At 38.7% G+C, this 15,332-nt stretch overlaps 1 protein-coding gene across 3 annotated transcripts; it reads right to left on the bottom strand.

Moving 5' to 3' along the window:
- Positions 1 to 319: 319 nt before the first annotated feature.
- Positions 320 to 14,781, bottom strand: sncb (synuclein, beta). 3 transcript variants are annotated; one of them, XM_041991008.1, is made up of 6 exons: positions 14,688 to 14,781; positions 12,665 to 12,798; positions 9,465 to 9,494; positions 9,107 to 9,192; positions 2,624 to 2,710; positions 320 to 1,126 (listed from the first exon to the last, which is right to left on the bottom strand). In XM_041991008.1, exons 2-6 carry the CDS (start codon positions 12,783 to 12,785, stop codon positions 1,097 to 1,099), a joined length of 354 nt encoding a protein of 117 aa, XP_041846942.1. In that variant the 5' UTR covers positions 12,786 to 12,798; positions 14,688 to 14,781; the 3' UTR covers positions 320 to 1,096. The 3 variants fall into 3 exon arrangements, with proteins under 3 accessions (XP_041846942.1, XP_041846941.1, XP_041846940.1); XM_041991007.1 differs by lacking the exon at positions 14,688 to 14,781 and adding an exon at positions 13,702 to 13,853 and having other exon boundaries at positions 12,665 to 12,795; XM_041991006.1 differs by lacking the exon at positions 14,688 to 14,781 and adding an exon at positions 13,702 to 13,851.
- Between the last annotated feature and the right edge of the window lie 551 nt (positions 14,782 to 15,332).

Here is a 15,332-nt window from a genome sequence, read left to right as displayed (position 1 = left end):
ATAGCTCCCGTCTTTGTCCCTGCAGCCTCCACACATCCATCTGACCAGACATCGATGGGAGCTGCCATTTAATACCCCCCATTCAAGCCAGACACCACCTAGCCTGCACGTTCCAGCCGGATTAACCAAAACAAAACCTGCCCAAAGAAGCCAGATCAGACTGGCATCCCAAGTATGGCAGCATTCTGCCAAGGGCCTGTTCAGCAGATTTTACACATCCTGCAATCAAACCCCTAAACAGGAGTATGCAAAAAGATACACACCGGGAAGCATAATATACCATTTACACCAATGAGCAATAAAAAATTTAACAAGAGAATTTGTTTTTTAACTTTTTATTTACAGAGGATTTGCATGTCTGGCTTAACACATAAACCTTTATATAGACAAGTCCTGTAATTTAAAGCACATATTGATATGACAACCATTATGATTCCAAGACATAATATATCGACTTGAACTTCTTAAAATCTTCATTGCACACAAACACACCCACACACAAACATGTATACTCTGTCGGTTTCTAACAGATAGTTTACTGGAATGATTTCACAAGCAACTATAAAGATACAATGTAAAAAACTCTCACTTCATTAACAAATTAATCTCCAAAGAAATGCATAAAAGAAAAAAGAAAAAACTCACAAACAGGCATTGTTGACACTTAAGAGGATAGTATTGTATTCATATCTGCTTGCAACTGGTCATATTAATTTTTTCCCACTCCCAATGTCTCATTGGAAGATGATGAACATCTATTGCACATTTCTAAATACAGATACACACAAGTACAAAGTCACAAGCCCTGACTCTAGTCTCATTTCATTGGGAGGGAATCAAGGAAATGAGACTGAGAGGACAAATCCTACATCTCAATAAATACCTACACCCAACACATTACATTAATAACATGACATTTACAATATATAATAATAAAAGATTTGTCTTGAAGGAAGAACATTTTTCAGTGGGAATGCTTGTATTTTTGTTGTTTTTTTGCAACAGGGATATAATTGTAATAGTTTCAGCATTTGTCCTTTTAATTATTAGAAATATTATTGTGCTGCTGGTTGGATGGTGGCTTGGAATGATGTGTTTATGCCTCTGGCTCGTAGTCCTGGCTCTCCTGGGAAAAGAAGAACAGATTTTAGATGACAGGTAGGTCATATTTGCAGCAGAGTGAGGTTTCGGGTTAAGGCTTTAATTAAAACCTAGTAGCATGAAATTCAATCTTAATCTGTTTAAGAAGAATTAATGACATGGAGTTCATGATAGCACACGACAGGTTGCTGGTGAAGGTAATGATGTCACTCCATCACAGCTGAGCTTCTCTGCTGGTTCAGCAGATCTATCTGGGCAGCAGAGGGCAGCACAAGTCTGTGTGAGCCTCAAGGACGAGTCGTGAGTACATTCCTCATATCTGTGTTACCCTGTACATCTCCACCATACACATAATTATGAAGAAAAAAAAAACACACACACACACACACACGCACACACACACACACTCTCTCTCTCTCTCTCACACACACAGACACTCAATCTCCTGCTGTTTTAAGTTATTCGTTGTATTCATAAACCAAATGCTCCTCCCTGATAAGGCTCGGTTTACTCTGCAGCATTCAGACTCCATATTTACAGCAATGCAGGGAGACCCTGACATTACCCACAATGCATGGAGGCACAGAGCGTCATCACCACACCCATTCAGACAGAGCTTGCACATCGCTGGTATAACAGAGGATGGGGGAGGGGAAAGACATGCAGACGAGTGGAAGAGAGATGGAGGAGGACACAGATGATGTAGGCTACTGCCGCTGAGAAAATCACTTTTCATTTGGATCTCAGGAAATATCTTAGTTTCATTCACTTTCACTGCTTATTACATAATCCACATTTAAAGACTGGAAGCAGGTATTAAAAAAAAATCTATGCAAATGACCTGAAAATTGAATATGAGAGACATTGTACAAAATCTCAAATAAGATGTTCAAGCTAAAGCAAATTCTGACTTCAATCTTTTTTTTTTAACCTACACTAATATTATCAAAGGCAATTGACTATATATACAATATATAGTTTCATCTAAATCCTAAATGTATTGTGTAATATTTTATACATTATTATAGCTGTTTAAAAGTATGCTTTTGAAGCCATTGGTTTTGCGGTTTGTCTTACCCCTGACAGTCAAATTCCAAAAATAACCATCTGTGTCAGACTCACATCCTGCCTCCATGCAGGCTTAAAACCACACACACTCAGTGTTAGTAGGTGGTGCTAAATTCACTGTACTTAGTGTACAATGTGTGCAATTGGCTTGTTGGTCTCTTTGTTTATTTTTCCAGTGAAAAGGAGAATGACCTCAGCTTGAAATGTAGTGTTTGTGTGGGACATAAGTGGAGGGCAAGTGTAGATGGCTGTCGAAATGAAATACAGATGAAATGTGTAACCATCCAGAGCTTGTGAATACTGATAAGCCTCCATCAGAATGAAGTGAATGAACCCATCCCAGACTGCTCTTTAGAGCTACCTGAAGTCCAATTGTTGTTTCATTTAAGCATGGTGACATGTGATACTTTAGAGACAGAGACTTGTATGGGCTTGTGTCATGTAGGCTGATTACCTGCTGGGTCTCATCATATGTCTCCCCTTCTGGCTCCAGCATTCCTTCTCCCTGGCCCTCCATGGCCTCCTGCCCATACTCCTCAGGCTACAAAGAAGGTGAGAGGGAAATCGATAGATGAGTGAAAGAAAGAATAGACGTAAGCATTCTTACTGTAGGCTTTTGACCCGCTCTTGAAATTAAGACTTTTCTATCTATGAGACCCTAGGAATGCTGTCTGGGTCCTGGCCTTCGAATAATTTTATCTGGCACAGTGTCATGAAACCGTGGTTTCTTGGTTGAAAAAGCAATCAGTAATGTGAATGATTAGTGAGTCATTACCAGAGCTTGGATAAACATTTCCACTGGCCTAATACTTTAGCTTATAAACTAATAACTAAGAATGTAAGAAAAAGCCCATCAGACTCAGCTGTGCATTTTTGCTTTTTCTTGCAAAGTAAGCAGGCTATTAAGAAGCTTGAGTAAAATGGCTAACTTGGCTAACGTGTTTAACATTAGCGTGTTAGCATTGTTATGGTTGTATGTTAGCAAGAATTTCAGAGAACTTTGATTTCTTCTTAAAAATTTCTTATTTCTTCTTAAAATAAATATAATATTACCATGTTCATTAAGATATTTCATTCATCCATTATCTGTATCGCTTTGGGTTGCGGGGAAGCTGGAGCCTAACCACGCATTTTAGCAGGTGAGAGGCAAGGTACACCCCGGACAGGACACCAGTACATCGCAAGGCCTCATTAAGATATTTTTTGTTTTAAATTTTGATAGGCCTGTGTGTTTTTTATGCAATAAAACTAAAAGCTAGGAGCACAAGTTAGGTAAGAAGAAAAGAGAACTAGTGAGGAGGGGTAACTTTGGGTGTTTTGCTCTTGTAGCAAAGATAACAGACCTGACCTTTTTATCATTAATTCATGGCTGTACTAGAACACAATCAGATTATGTTAGCCTTCATGTCTTACCTGCAGGTGTTAAACTACAACAGAAGATTGTTCAGTTTGTTTGGATACATTATTATGTCCCATCACAAATAACAGAGAGGATATGGGTCAACAACTTTTCCTTTTGAGGGTATTTACTTAGGAATTTTCAAAAACAGCTGGGTTCTGCAACTAATTACACAGTCTGGTGCTGTTCTAGCTAATTATCTGCATGTAATGAAAGGGCATTGCCATAAACAGATACATTTATTTTTATCAGATGCTTATTCTTTGCACCTCTTTTGCTTGCAACTCCAGCACTCAAGAAAAAGAAAACAGCTCTCTATCATTGGTGCAACTACTGTGAGCTCTGAAAACAAAGCTAGTGGGTCGCCAGCCATTTATTTTTAAACCCAGCACTAATTAAGTCAATTAGGTCACACAAGAACAGACCATAATCCTGTGTGCTTTATCAAGCAAGTGTTACTGGTGTAAACCCACCAATAAGATTAGCATGTCCTTAGAGGTTATACAATGGGATACCACGGCAAAGACACACCTAATCAGCTAGATAACTGCCTGAGAAAACAAAGAGAAAAACCCATGAAAATGACTGTCTATGAAATTGCAGCAGAGTGGAAAGATAAGTTGTGTCTGATTTGTCACACATTTGAATTCACCTGAGACCTAATGCCTTATGTTAAGACCGTATAACAGAAATATTTAAATTCAGTTTTTAAGGTCTTAAAGGTATTAATTTGATAAAGGAAATTATGTGTGACTAAAGTCATTATGCAATTTTACTTACATTTCCTGTGTAGTGTAATATTATGTAAGACCTCCATGAGCTGCCAAAATATCTCAGGTTGATCAAAGCATGGGCTGCACAAGATCTCTAAAGTTTTCGTGTGGTAACAGACAACAAGAACTTAAAAGCTTTAAAGCAACATTAGAGAAGTTTATGAAAATTAAACTAAGTGCTTCTTACTTATTTTAAAGTACATCAGTCTTTGTTATGCAATGTCTTGGGCCTGAAACTGCCTTGGAAAACCCCGGAGCCAGTCCCAGCACCAGGCCAGAGTACCAGGGTGGGCAATTGCTCACTGAGCGTCATTTATCAAATAAATCTTTACCTAATAAAAGGCCAAATTCCAGTTGAATAATTCAATATTTGACCCAAATATTTGATTAGGTATAGAAATACATAAGTTTCTTTTCCACAACTACTGAGAAAAAAAACAATAATTTGCCGCCACTTAAAATCAGATCCAGCAGATATCAGAAGTAACAGGAGAGATTTAACAGAAATAGAAAATTTAATTTATGAATAACAAAGTCAATCTAGTAATTTCAACCAATAATCAGACTTTAGAATTAAATGACAGGCTGTCAGAGGTCGAGATCAGTTAATCAAAAAACCTAAACAGTTAAATTATGTAAGGGACTTTCGGATCCGCGGATCAAATTTTACACAAAACAACATAAACACTCAGCACAACACAGATGTTTCCATCCCAGCCAAAGAGGAACTGTGGAGGAACGCTCAGTAAGCTACCAACTTGCACAGGTTTACATAAGTTTGTCTTAGAGAAAAGCAACTACTGCTCAACCTGGTTTATTTTGTGCAACTTCAACTCTGTAAAACATCAGGAAACATCTGCAGGAGACAGAAACCAGACATACTAAACATGTAATTGCAACTTACTACACTAAATAAGGACAAGTCGGGCTGCGTTTCATCCAGCTGCAGATGATGTTCCAGAGACAGAGGAGAAGATGGGAGACAGGCACCTGTGGTTGCTATGGTTACTATCTTGCTAGGTCTCGTCACATTACTGGAATCATCCAAACTGCTGGAAGAGATTGATTCTTGCTGTGTGACACCTGACACATGTTCCTTTCTTTGCGTTATCATTGGATCACTTTCTCATGTACATTGTGTAAAGCAGGGGTGTCCAGCTCCGGTCCTCGAGGGCCACAATCCTGCAGGTTTTTGATGTGTCCCTGCTCCAAAACCACCTGACTCAAATTACTGAGTTATTGTGCAAAATTTAATAGGCTGTTGGATCTATGCAATTTGACACAGGTGTGTTGAAAACCTGCAGGACAGAGGCCCTCGAGGACCAACTTTGGACACCACTGGTGTGAAGGTATCAGTCTGCTACTACTTCATTGAAGCTAGTTAATGACTTCACATCAGTTATCGCAATAACTTAAAGAACACATTATTTTCTTTAACACATACACACACAACTTCCAAATATCTCGAGAGATAAGTATTGTCAATGCAAAAAAGCACATATGGGAGCTGATTCTACTTTTGATGATTTAGTACCACAATAAAAACAACTGTTAAATAATTACAAATGAAAATGATATTGAAAAGTATGTAAATTACAATGAAAAGGCTGGATGGGAGGGCCTGACTTACGAATGGGCGGGGCTTGCCCACTGGGGGCCCTCGGTAGCACCGGGTCTGCCTGGAGCTGAGATAACCTAGTTTACGACTATGGTTTCTGGCCCTGCACGACAATCATTTTGCCTTATGGTACTATGTCATGCACAAAAAACAGCAAAGTTTCACTATGAAAGAAAAAAAAAAACAACTCTGTGGCAGATGCAGCAAAGCAACACTATGGGATGAATTGAGACAGAAGTGGTAACATAAAAGCAAGACATGAGAAAAGAATGAACATGAAATTAAATTTTTCTGCTGGAAAAAGAGCAGATACAACCAAAATTAGCTAGTTATTGCTACTGTTAAGTGAGAAGTTCTCTTGATTTGTCATTTTGTGAGCATGTGTGTTTATCACATATATCACAATATATTAACTTATCATCATATTCTTGTTATAATGTTGTAATTATAATCATATAATATTATAATATAATATTATTATAATATATAATTATATAACAAGACTTTCACTTTAGCATGACAACAAATTTGCCTGTATAGCTGTGTGTATATAGGGCTCGGACAGAGGTTTGTTGGTTTTACATCCCACAAATGGAGAACCAATGAGCAAAGGAAAAACATAGTCTCTGTCTGTGGGAAACAAGCTGGACTGGACATGTTTTCCACAGACACATCAGATGAGACTAAAATCTACTAATAACCAACAACTGCAGAACCTCACAGCTGAGCTTTGTTGGTGATGCTTTGACAAATCTTTCAAAGTTTGGCACAGTTTTAAACTTGTCCATGTTTCCAACACATTATCTTCAAGAATTGACTTTTCATTTGCTACCCAGTCCGTCACACTGGCTTCACCACTCAGTGGTTTTAATGCTTTGGTCGATAGGTGTTTCTGCAGGATAGAGTCGAAGAGAGAGAGGATATATGGCACTGGCAAAGCTAAAGCAGAACCAAAAACCTTTAATACCGTGTCAACAGTCTAACAGTCTGTTATCTTGGTGTTGGAATGAGAAGTTTTATCACTCTGATTGTGCCTTTGAGAAGGCTATTAGAGCAGGCTGTCAGATTTACTAAATTAGTGAGTCATTGAAGATGGGTGGAGAGGGTCCAGGTCTAAAGGAGGAAGGCTTAGGGCAGGATGAGGACCTCTCGCTGTTTCACTGACAGTCGGACACAGATAGGCAAAATGTCAGCTTGCTGACAGCGAGTCAGCCTTTCATTAAAGGTGAAGTCTGCACACATGAAAACTGTTCATAAAATGCATCACTCAAATGTCAAAATGTGACCTCAAGCAGATTTTTCCCCATTGTTCCCTAATCAAACCTGTTTCCCAATGTGCTTCACATCAATGAAATTATTAAAAGCATAAAGAGGGGGATGGGTATAGTAATGGAAAAGTTGTGTGTTGTAGAAATCTAACAGTCCCACAGAAAGATTGTTTAGGTCAGAAGGCACCTGAAAAAATAAAAATGCAACTATCTTTATCTAATAAAAGAAAAATAAAGCATGGATTATGTGTATCTTATTTCAATGTCAAACATAAACCTGTTTATTATTATTATTTTTTATTATTCTTTTTTAAAAAATCCCTTTCAGGGGTTCATATTTGGTTTGCGCAGATAGATCTTCTAACTTGAAGTCAAGCAAACTTATCCTATTTTCCTCTGGTAAGAGAGGTTTAGTACAGTACACATCTGAGCCAACAGCTGAGGGACTGAATAGTTGAAATTCAGACTAGAAATTCTGCTTCTAGCAAATAACTTGGAGATTCACTATATTTATCCCCTGCTCTCTAAATCTGGCTCTGCAACAACAACAAACCGATCCAGGCTCCCACTGATCACAACTCAGAGCAAACTGCCAACTGTAATTAAACAACACTTTCTGTTTCTCCTCTACTTGTTCCCAGAACCCACTGCAGAAAATAAAGGGTTGTATTACACTTGACTCTAATTCAGTGGCAACTGGTTATTAAAGCAGAATATGAAGCATACACTTGTCAGCTTGAATAAGCTCTGGGATGTTTGAGTCATTCCCTCCCAGAATAAAATTTAAAAAAAATCCTGGAATGGAAATTTTTGGTGACAGATTATAATGACAGAATGTAACTCGTCACTTTTAATTAAATACATCACAAAACAAGAGCTGCACTTCATTAAAAAGTTGTGGTACCAATGGCTATACCTATTTACTAAACTTTCTTCTAATCCAATGTTTTTCAGAGGGATAGATTATTTTCTTTACCTTACTTCATCCATCTGACAATTTTCATTTAAAATGAGGCATGCAAAGTATGTGGAGCTTATGAAAATACTATGCAACTTAAAAATGAATAAATTCTCAGCTGAAATGCACCAGTTTTCCACCATTCTTGGCCATTACTTTTGTTTATATAAAGCAAACATTATTATTTGGTCTTTCAGGGGGGCAATATATTATTTTCTGATATTCTGAATCCATAAACCTGGAAAATAATCAGAAAATGAGTGACAGTAATCCCGCAGCCTGATGTGTTGAGATCCACCTCCATCAGTTCCACTATTGAAATACTCCACAAACTCCTTCATGACTTGAAATATTAAAACTGGCCTGACTGGTTCTGCAGAAAACTTTCAGTGTGCTGACGGATGTAACCAGAAACTCCACAGTCTATGAATTCTGAAAACATGTATGCCTTTGTGCTTAGAAAATATAACAATTCAAAGTTGCTGTTATTCAAATTAAAGACATTGTGCAAATTGTGCATTACTGTAAATTCTTGCATTTCAATACAAATGTTTGCAAAACGAATAGGAGAATGTTTTGTCCAACAGTCTAACATAATTTTGCATGAATGTGCCAGGATGCTCAACTTTCCAAACTTAAGTAAACCAAAAGCATGATTGATTGTGCAAGTTTCAGGGGTGCAGAGGTGGCACAACACCATAAAGGAAGCTTTGATGTAGCAGATCCAGCTTGTATCACTTCTACAGTGACAATTATTTAGCCCTGAGTAAAACTGACAGGTCTTACATGCAGGAAACCTTTTTAAAAACTTATTATGTGATCACAGCAATTCTAACTATAACTGAGGGGAGAATCTATGTAAACATAATCATAGAGGGTAATTAAACATCCTTCAACAACATTTTTACAGCCTTAACTCACGTTCATATCGGCTGGGAACTCGTCCTTCTTCACAAGGCCAGTGGCAGCGACGATGTTCCCCATGGCTCCAGTGGTCTTCTCAGCCACTGCACACACACACACAAACACACACAAATGTAGCATTATCTCAACAGGCTCTACAGACACATTAAAAGCACAATAGTAGTCCTCTTATGTTTTCCAACGGATTATTGAACAGAGTGCCCGCTCACACATGATCCCATTCAACAACCCTGTCTGTTGCTGTAATGAATTCACCATTTTATACTCAGGACTTTGTCTTGGTAATATAATTCAACTGAGCTTCTACCAGTGATAGTAAGTGTGTTAAGACTTGAGAAGCAGATGGAAAACTCACCTGTGCCCACGCTGTCCTTAGCTTTGTTACCTGAGTTAAGAAAAGAAAGGCAATGCATCAGAAAATGTTATGTAAATCATGAGCTTTTTTGCATTCAGGAATGATTTTCTTTTCATTGTGAGTTTGTGTAAACACTGGAACATTACACTTTACTTAAATATCTGAATTAAAACATTTTTGGTTTACAGTAGTCTGGACTCACTGCCTTGTATTTCTGTGTAATTCAAACTTCCAGACTCCTCTTCAGAGCTTCTCACAAGATAACTGAAGTTTAATCACCGTGGTTACAAATGAAGTGTCATTGACAAACAATTAGTTTTAATATATGTAAAACAATATAGTCTTTATTTATTATTGATTGAAAGCCCAAAGTATTGGGAAAACAAAAATGGCTTCAGCCCTCTAGGTTTCAGTCTTTTTTTAAAAGAAGACACTATTAAACTTTCTATCTTTAAACTACAACCAAAAGCACTGTTCACATTTCATCCATCCAGACTGTACTCCATCAAGCTTTTTGAGCAATCTACTGTGTGCCTACTGCTGATCACTCAGGCCCTGACAGCCTCTCATATGTGCAGCACGCACACATCTTATAGGTCCCTGAGGGCCCTTAAAAGCCCACTGAGGAGAGTACAGTACAGTAACTCTTTCTACAAAAGGCAAGCCTCAAAGCAAAACATGACTCCATTTAAGCACCGGCTTTGGTGAAGTGCAGCTACTACACAAAGTCTGTTTTAACGCAAATAAACAATAGATGCGGTTGTGGTCCCAAGATGAAATAAAAGTTCTGATATTCATATATTCTGCATTTTAAAGCACTGAATTCTCTAAGACACATCTACAGTTGCCTGTGATGACTAAAAACAAAAAACTTGATGAGCATTTTGTTTTTTGAGAATTTAGTCTGAAAGACATTTCCAAGTTCACAAACTGCCTTATTGTGAATAAAAGCTGGTGACTCTTGTCCTCTCCAGCAACTGCCTTTGATCAGTTTTGTACCATTGATCTTTAAATTAGAGCAAAAAGACCTGCACAAGCAGCAAGAAAAAAACAAAAGAAAAGAACAGAAAAAGTTTTCAGATGCAAAAGCAATATGGTAATGAAAAAATGAAAAAGATTACTATGATATGGCTTTAGCTCATGAATAGTTATTCAAACTGACCAGCAGATAAGAGATGTCACAGTTTGATGTGACTAGACTGCAGGAATTTAGTGAAGAAAGAATATTGCTTCAATGCTGCACTATAAGTTATCTATTAAGTCATGCTAGGGGAAACAAATGATCTATGAATAAACCTATCTGTTGCAACATTAAACTGGATCTTGTTTCTCCTTGCCTCACTCAGTCTGACTACTCAGCTGGGTGGGTGGTCTCTTGTAGCAGCAGCTGTCAAAAGGTGGGCCACAGACCTATCAAATCACTGTTATCCCTCCTCCAAGAGGATCCTTCAAGCATAACACATGCAGCTTTCTAGGGCACCGCCATGAACAACAAGCAGTGACAGAGACACCACATGCAACATGGACAAGATGGAAAATTAGTCTGCACATGTTTCAAGAACAGTCTGACATTTTTGGGAGTCCTGAAGAATGATGGGGACACAGCGCTAAAGAGATCGGGTAGTACAGTTCCATCCACATGTATGCGTTGACGCATCTGATAACTGCTGCTGTAATGCCCAGTATCACCTAAATTCACTCTAAACAGAAATAACACAGACGGGTGATCACAGAACAAGCAGCAGGGGTGTCACCGGAAATCTGGGTTCTCAAGCAACAACTAGGCAATTGACAAAGCAAATTCCTGGCAGGTGTGCGCTGGTTCTCCTGAGTCACACCAGCTACCTGAACGATTCATAAGTAATTATTCATCACATTCAACAGGCAGATTTTAGTCTAGTAGATGCTTTGTGTAGTTCCTGAAATGTATATCATCACACACTCAGATTTGCAGATGATATTTCAGCAACACTTTGATTATTTATTAGTAGTCAAAGTCATTTATCAAGTAAAGTAGAAACAAAAAGGCAAACATTGCCAGCTGTATGTATCCTTCACATGAGAGGATTTACTGCTTTTATTATGTAACGATGCCCAGTAAATCTTTGGGTTAAGAACTGCTGGTTACACACGCCACCATGGACTTCTTGTGTCACAGATTTAAAATAACAATACATAAAATACATATTCACATTAACAGATAATGGAAATAACTGATGTGTAAAAGCCAAATCTGTACAGCCTGATTTTTTTTTAGATGTCATTTGCTGCTCTACCTTCTGGTGGCTGCTTGCCATTCTTTTCTACATGTATTCATCCATCTCCTTCAACATGTGCTTTGTAATCTAAATGAAATGATCTGTTTTGGAATATATTAGATCTATCATGTAACGGCTGTGCTAAAAAGGATGAAATCACGAGCGCTCTTGCCTGTTGGACCACAGGAGGTGACCGTGGCCTCAGACTGTTTTACAGTCTGCTTTTGCCCAATGTGCAGACATGTGGCAGGAGCTGCTCCCACCATCCTGCTGTCCCACCCCACCCCCACTTTCATCTCCTGCCTGTAACACACTCAAGTCAAGTAAGAGGGTACATGGACGTATTCCTTGCCTCACACACATCAATATTATTCTTTATCATTTATCATTATTAATCCTAAAATATTAGTGAAAAAATCAAATTTACTCTTGGTTTGCTGGTTTCGTTAGAAGAGCATGACTGTAATTTAAATGTGTACTGCATCAGCATGCATTAGTAATACAAAGATATTGATCAGCTGATAGGCAGAGTGATTCATCATATCTCTGCAGCTCTAACGAAGAACGCCGATTTTATCAAAGGAGAGCACTTACAGTGATACTAAAAGGAAGACATTTTAGCTTATAGTACTAAACAAAAAGTATAAATACCTGTAATATTATCCCCTACTTGTATGATAATGTTGCATAGAGGTAAAAATAAACAAAAAACAATGTGCAGCTTCTCAGGTATAGAAGAAGCAGGATTCAATACTGACCCAGTGAAAAAAGTAAGCATATAATATATATAAAAAATTGTTTAAGGACTATACTGCGGAATTGTTAAACATTGCCTTTGCTTAGTCACTCCTGCATGTAACGGGAGATATTATTGGTCACAAAGGACCTATATGTGATTTGCATGTAAATAACTTGCAAACAGAAAGAAATATGTGGCCTTACCTACAAACATAACTCCTTCCTTGGTCTTTTCAGCTGCAACTGCAACTCCTTCCTTGGTCTTCTCTGCAGCTACAGCCATCCCCTCTTTCGCTTTAGACAAACCCTTCATAAACACATCCATCTTGGCCAAGCTACTGTAGAGAGATGAACCATGAGATGTCAGTGACAGGCACCATACATGTAACTTTCAACTCATAATATGTTCACTACAATCTTAATTGCTCATATTACTTGAATGGAGGCCTGAATCATTTTATGTCAGCCCATTCTCATGAACCTTAATGTATTTCAGTCTAAGTGTAGAATGTAGAGGTTGTGTTGAAAGGAGGCAGCACCGCCTCCTGTGGTGGATCGTGACTGCTGCAGTCCAGCCATCAGGCTGTAGTAAAAACCTTCTGCTCACTCATGCATTCAGTCCCCTTTTGAAATATTCAAATAAAAAAAATCAATGAAATGGTTAATCGCTGAGGCGCTCATTAATTATTGCACGTTTGTAACGCTACTCTCGGTGACAGCGAGATTACAGGACTTGGGAATGCATCCTTCGATATTATATTAGAAGGTGAAATTTATTTTAAAAGCCACACTACGTTGCTGGGGGAAGGGAAGCAGGATGTAGGCAACAGTATGATATCAGCAGGCATCACGTATTCAGCATCGAATAATGTAGGAACGGGGTGTCCGATCGACCACACGCAGGGAATATTATGAGAAAACAGAATGAGCTGCAGACTAAAGCAGCTCGAATAATACTCCTGCGTTCCGTGCCAATCCATCCCGGATGGTCAAGCCTATTTACACAATGTCGATTGTTTCTTGCCTTTGGGTTATATTCTGTAAACAAAATAATAACGAAAAGAAACAAGGAACGGCTTTCACAGACGAGCTACGAGCCGTGGATTACTGTAGGCACGGTGCAAACCAGTAGCCTAGTGGATGACGACGCGTACAGGCATGGTCCTCAAATGGTGGTGACCTCTATATACTTAAAATGGACATTAATAAAATAAATGCAAAGGAAAATAATGCATCCTTACCTATTTACAAATAGCCTTCAAACTGTCCCCTTATGATTCGATCGGACACTCGAGTCAAACTATCCTCTAAATGGAAGATATCTTCAGATGATCACTAGGTGGGCCTTCCACGAGCAGATCTCCACTAACAGGGACGGCCCCTTTCACAGTGCGGCTGAGAATATTTCGTACCCCTCCCCTCCCCTCCTGTCTTCTCCTTCCACCTACAGCTCCCTCTTCTATTGATCACTCCAGATCTTTTACAGAAAGAAACGTAATTTTAACAGAGCCACTTCGCGTATCTCGTTTCACTGTAGAAAGGGAAACCAAGATAAGTATTTACAGCAGAATTCAGTTTATGTAAAGAAACAAGCCCCCTGTCACTAAACATTATAGCCGGTTTGGATGCCATTATTTCTTTCCATCAGGTAACTTTTATGCAAAACTTTTTCTTTCTACTTCACGAACAGCAGCAAAAGGGCATATGTTCTAAATCCAATTAAATGCATATTTGTCATTTATATGTAATTATAATATTTTATAGTTAAGTTAAACTTGTACGTTAGCCCCTTTGGGCGATTGAACTCTAGTTCAATAAGAGAGCGAGCAATAGCTTGAAGAGGATGCAAATGCTTTCTGGAAGAGATGGGTAGTGGAACCAGGCTGTAGGCTAATATTTTGGTTGCTTATTTTACCCGGTTATTCAAACTAAGTTAGCTTAATTGATGCACTGAAAAGAAACTCACTCACATATTTCCTGAAACCTTTTGTAAATGTTAATAATGGCATAAGGCCGGACTACTATTTGGAAGTAAAGACCACTTGAGTTTATAGTGGCTTGTTTTATGGCCGCAGCTTACGCGCCTCAGCCAATCAGAACCGACCTCAGATGGAATCACGATTTCTTTCAAACACATCAAACATCTTATCAGCTCATGAATTAAGGGACTTTACTAAAACCCGTTAAGACTAATAATAATCAACCAGAGGTAAAATGGTAGCCTCACCTTTTATTGGTCCGTCTTTTAACGTTGAGGAATTGATACCACCCCTCCCTTATATATCCCCCACTCTGACGTAATGTACAGTGACGCCATCCTCGATGTAAGGGGCGAGTGATTACGAAATCTTTTCTCCCACCCCCAACTCCCTTTCCAATCTGAGGAAATCCCAGCTATGAGTGGGCAGACTGTGGTATCAACCCCTCTTGGATCCGAACAGAATGTCCCCAAGAAGGTGACCAACAGAGGAAAGAAATTTTATCCCCTGGCTTTGAAAGCCACGGCTAAACAACATGAGCGCACACCCCCCTTCCCATTTTCTTTCGTTTGTATTCAATTGTCTGTAATTAAAATTCACATCTTCCAGTGGGTTCTGTCGGGCGCTGACCATTGTGCTGATATGTGTCTCTGTCCATGGTGCTGATCAGACCCTTGTATACTTCAGCAGGATGCGGTTGCATTCCCCCCTCCAGTGTTTCACCAACACATGAAAAAAAACTGCATTAAGTGCCTATAGCGTTTAGTACAGTTGTCTTTTATATTTATTTTGAGCCTAGAGGTGCTGAATATATTTATATCTGGGTTTCCTCATTGGACTGCTTATACTTGCAGTCCGCATCTGCCCTCTTGTGGTATGTTATGAAAATAGCA

Source organism: Melanotaenia boesemani, chromosome 7, assembly GCF_017639745.1.
Source record: "Melanotaenia boesemani isolate fMelBoe1 chromosome 7, fMelBoe1.pri, whole genome shotgun sequence".
Lineage (NCBI taxonomy): Eukaryota > Metazoa > Chordata > Actinopteri > Atheriniformes > Melanotaeniidae > Melanotaenia > Melanotaenia boesemani.
The sequence above is the reverse complement of the archived record's forward strand: the minus strand, read 5'-3'. Positions and strand labels throughout refer to the sequence as shown.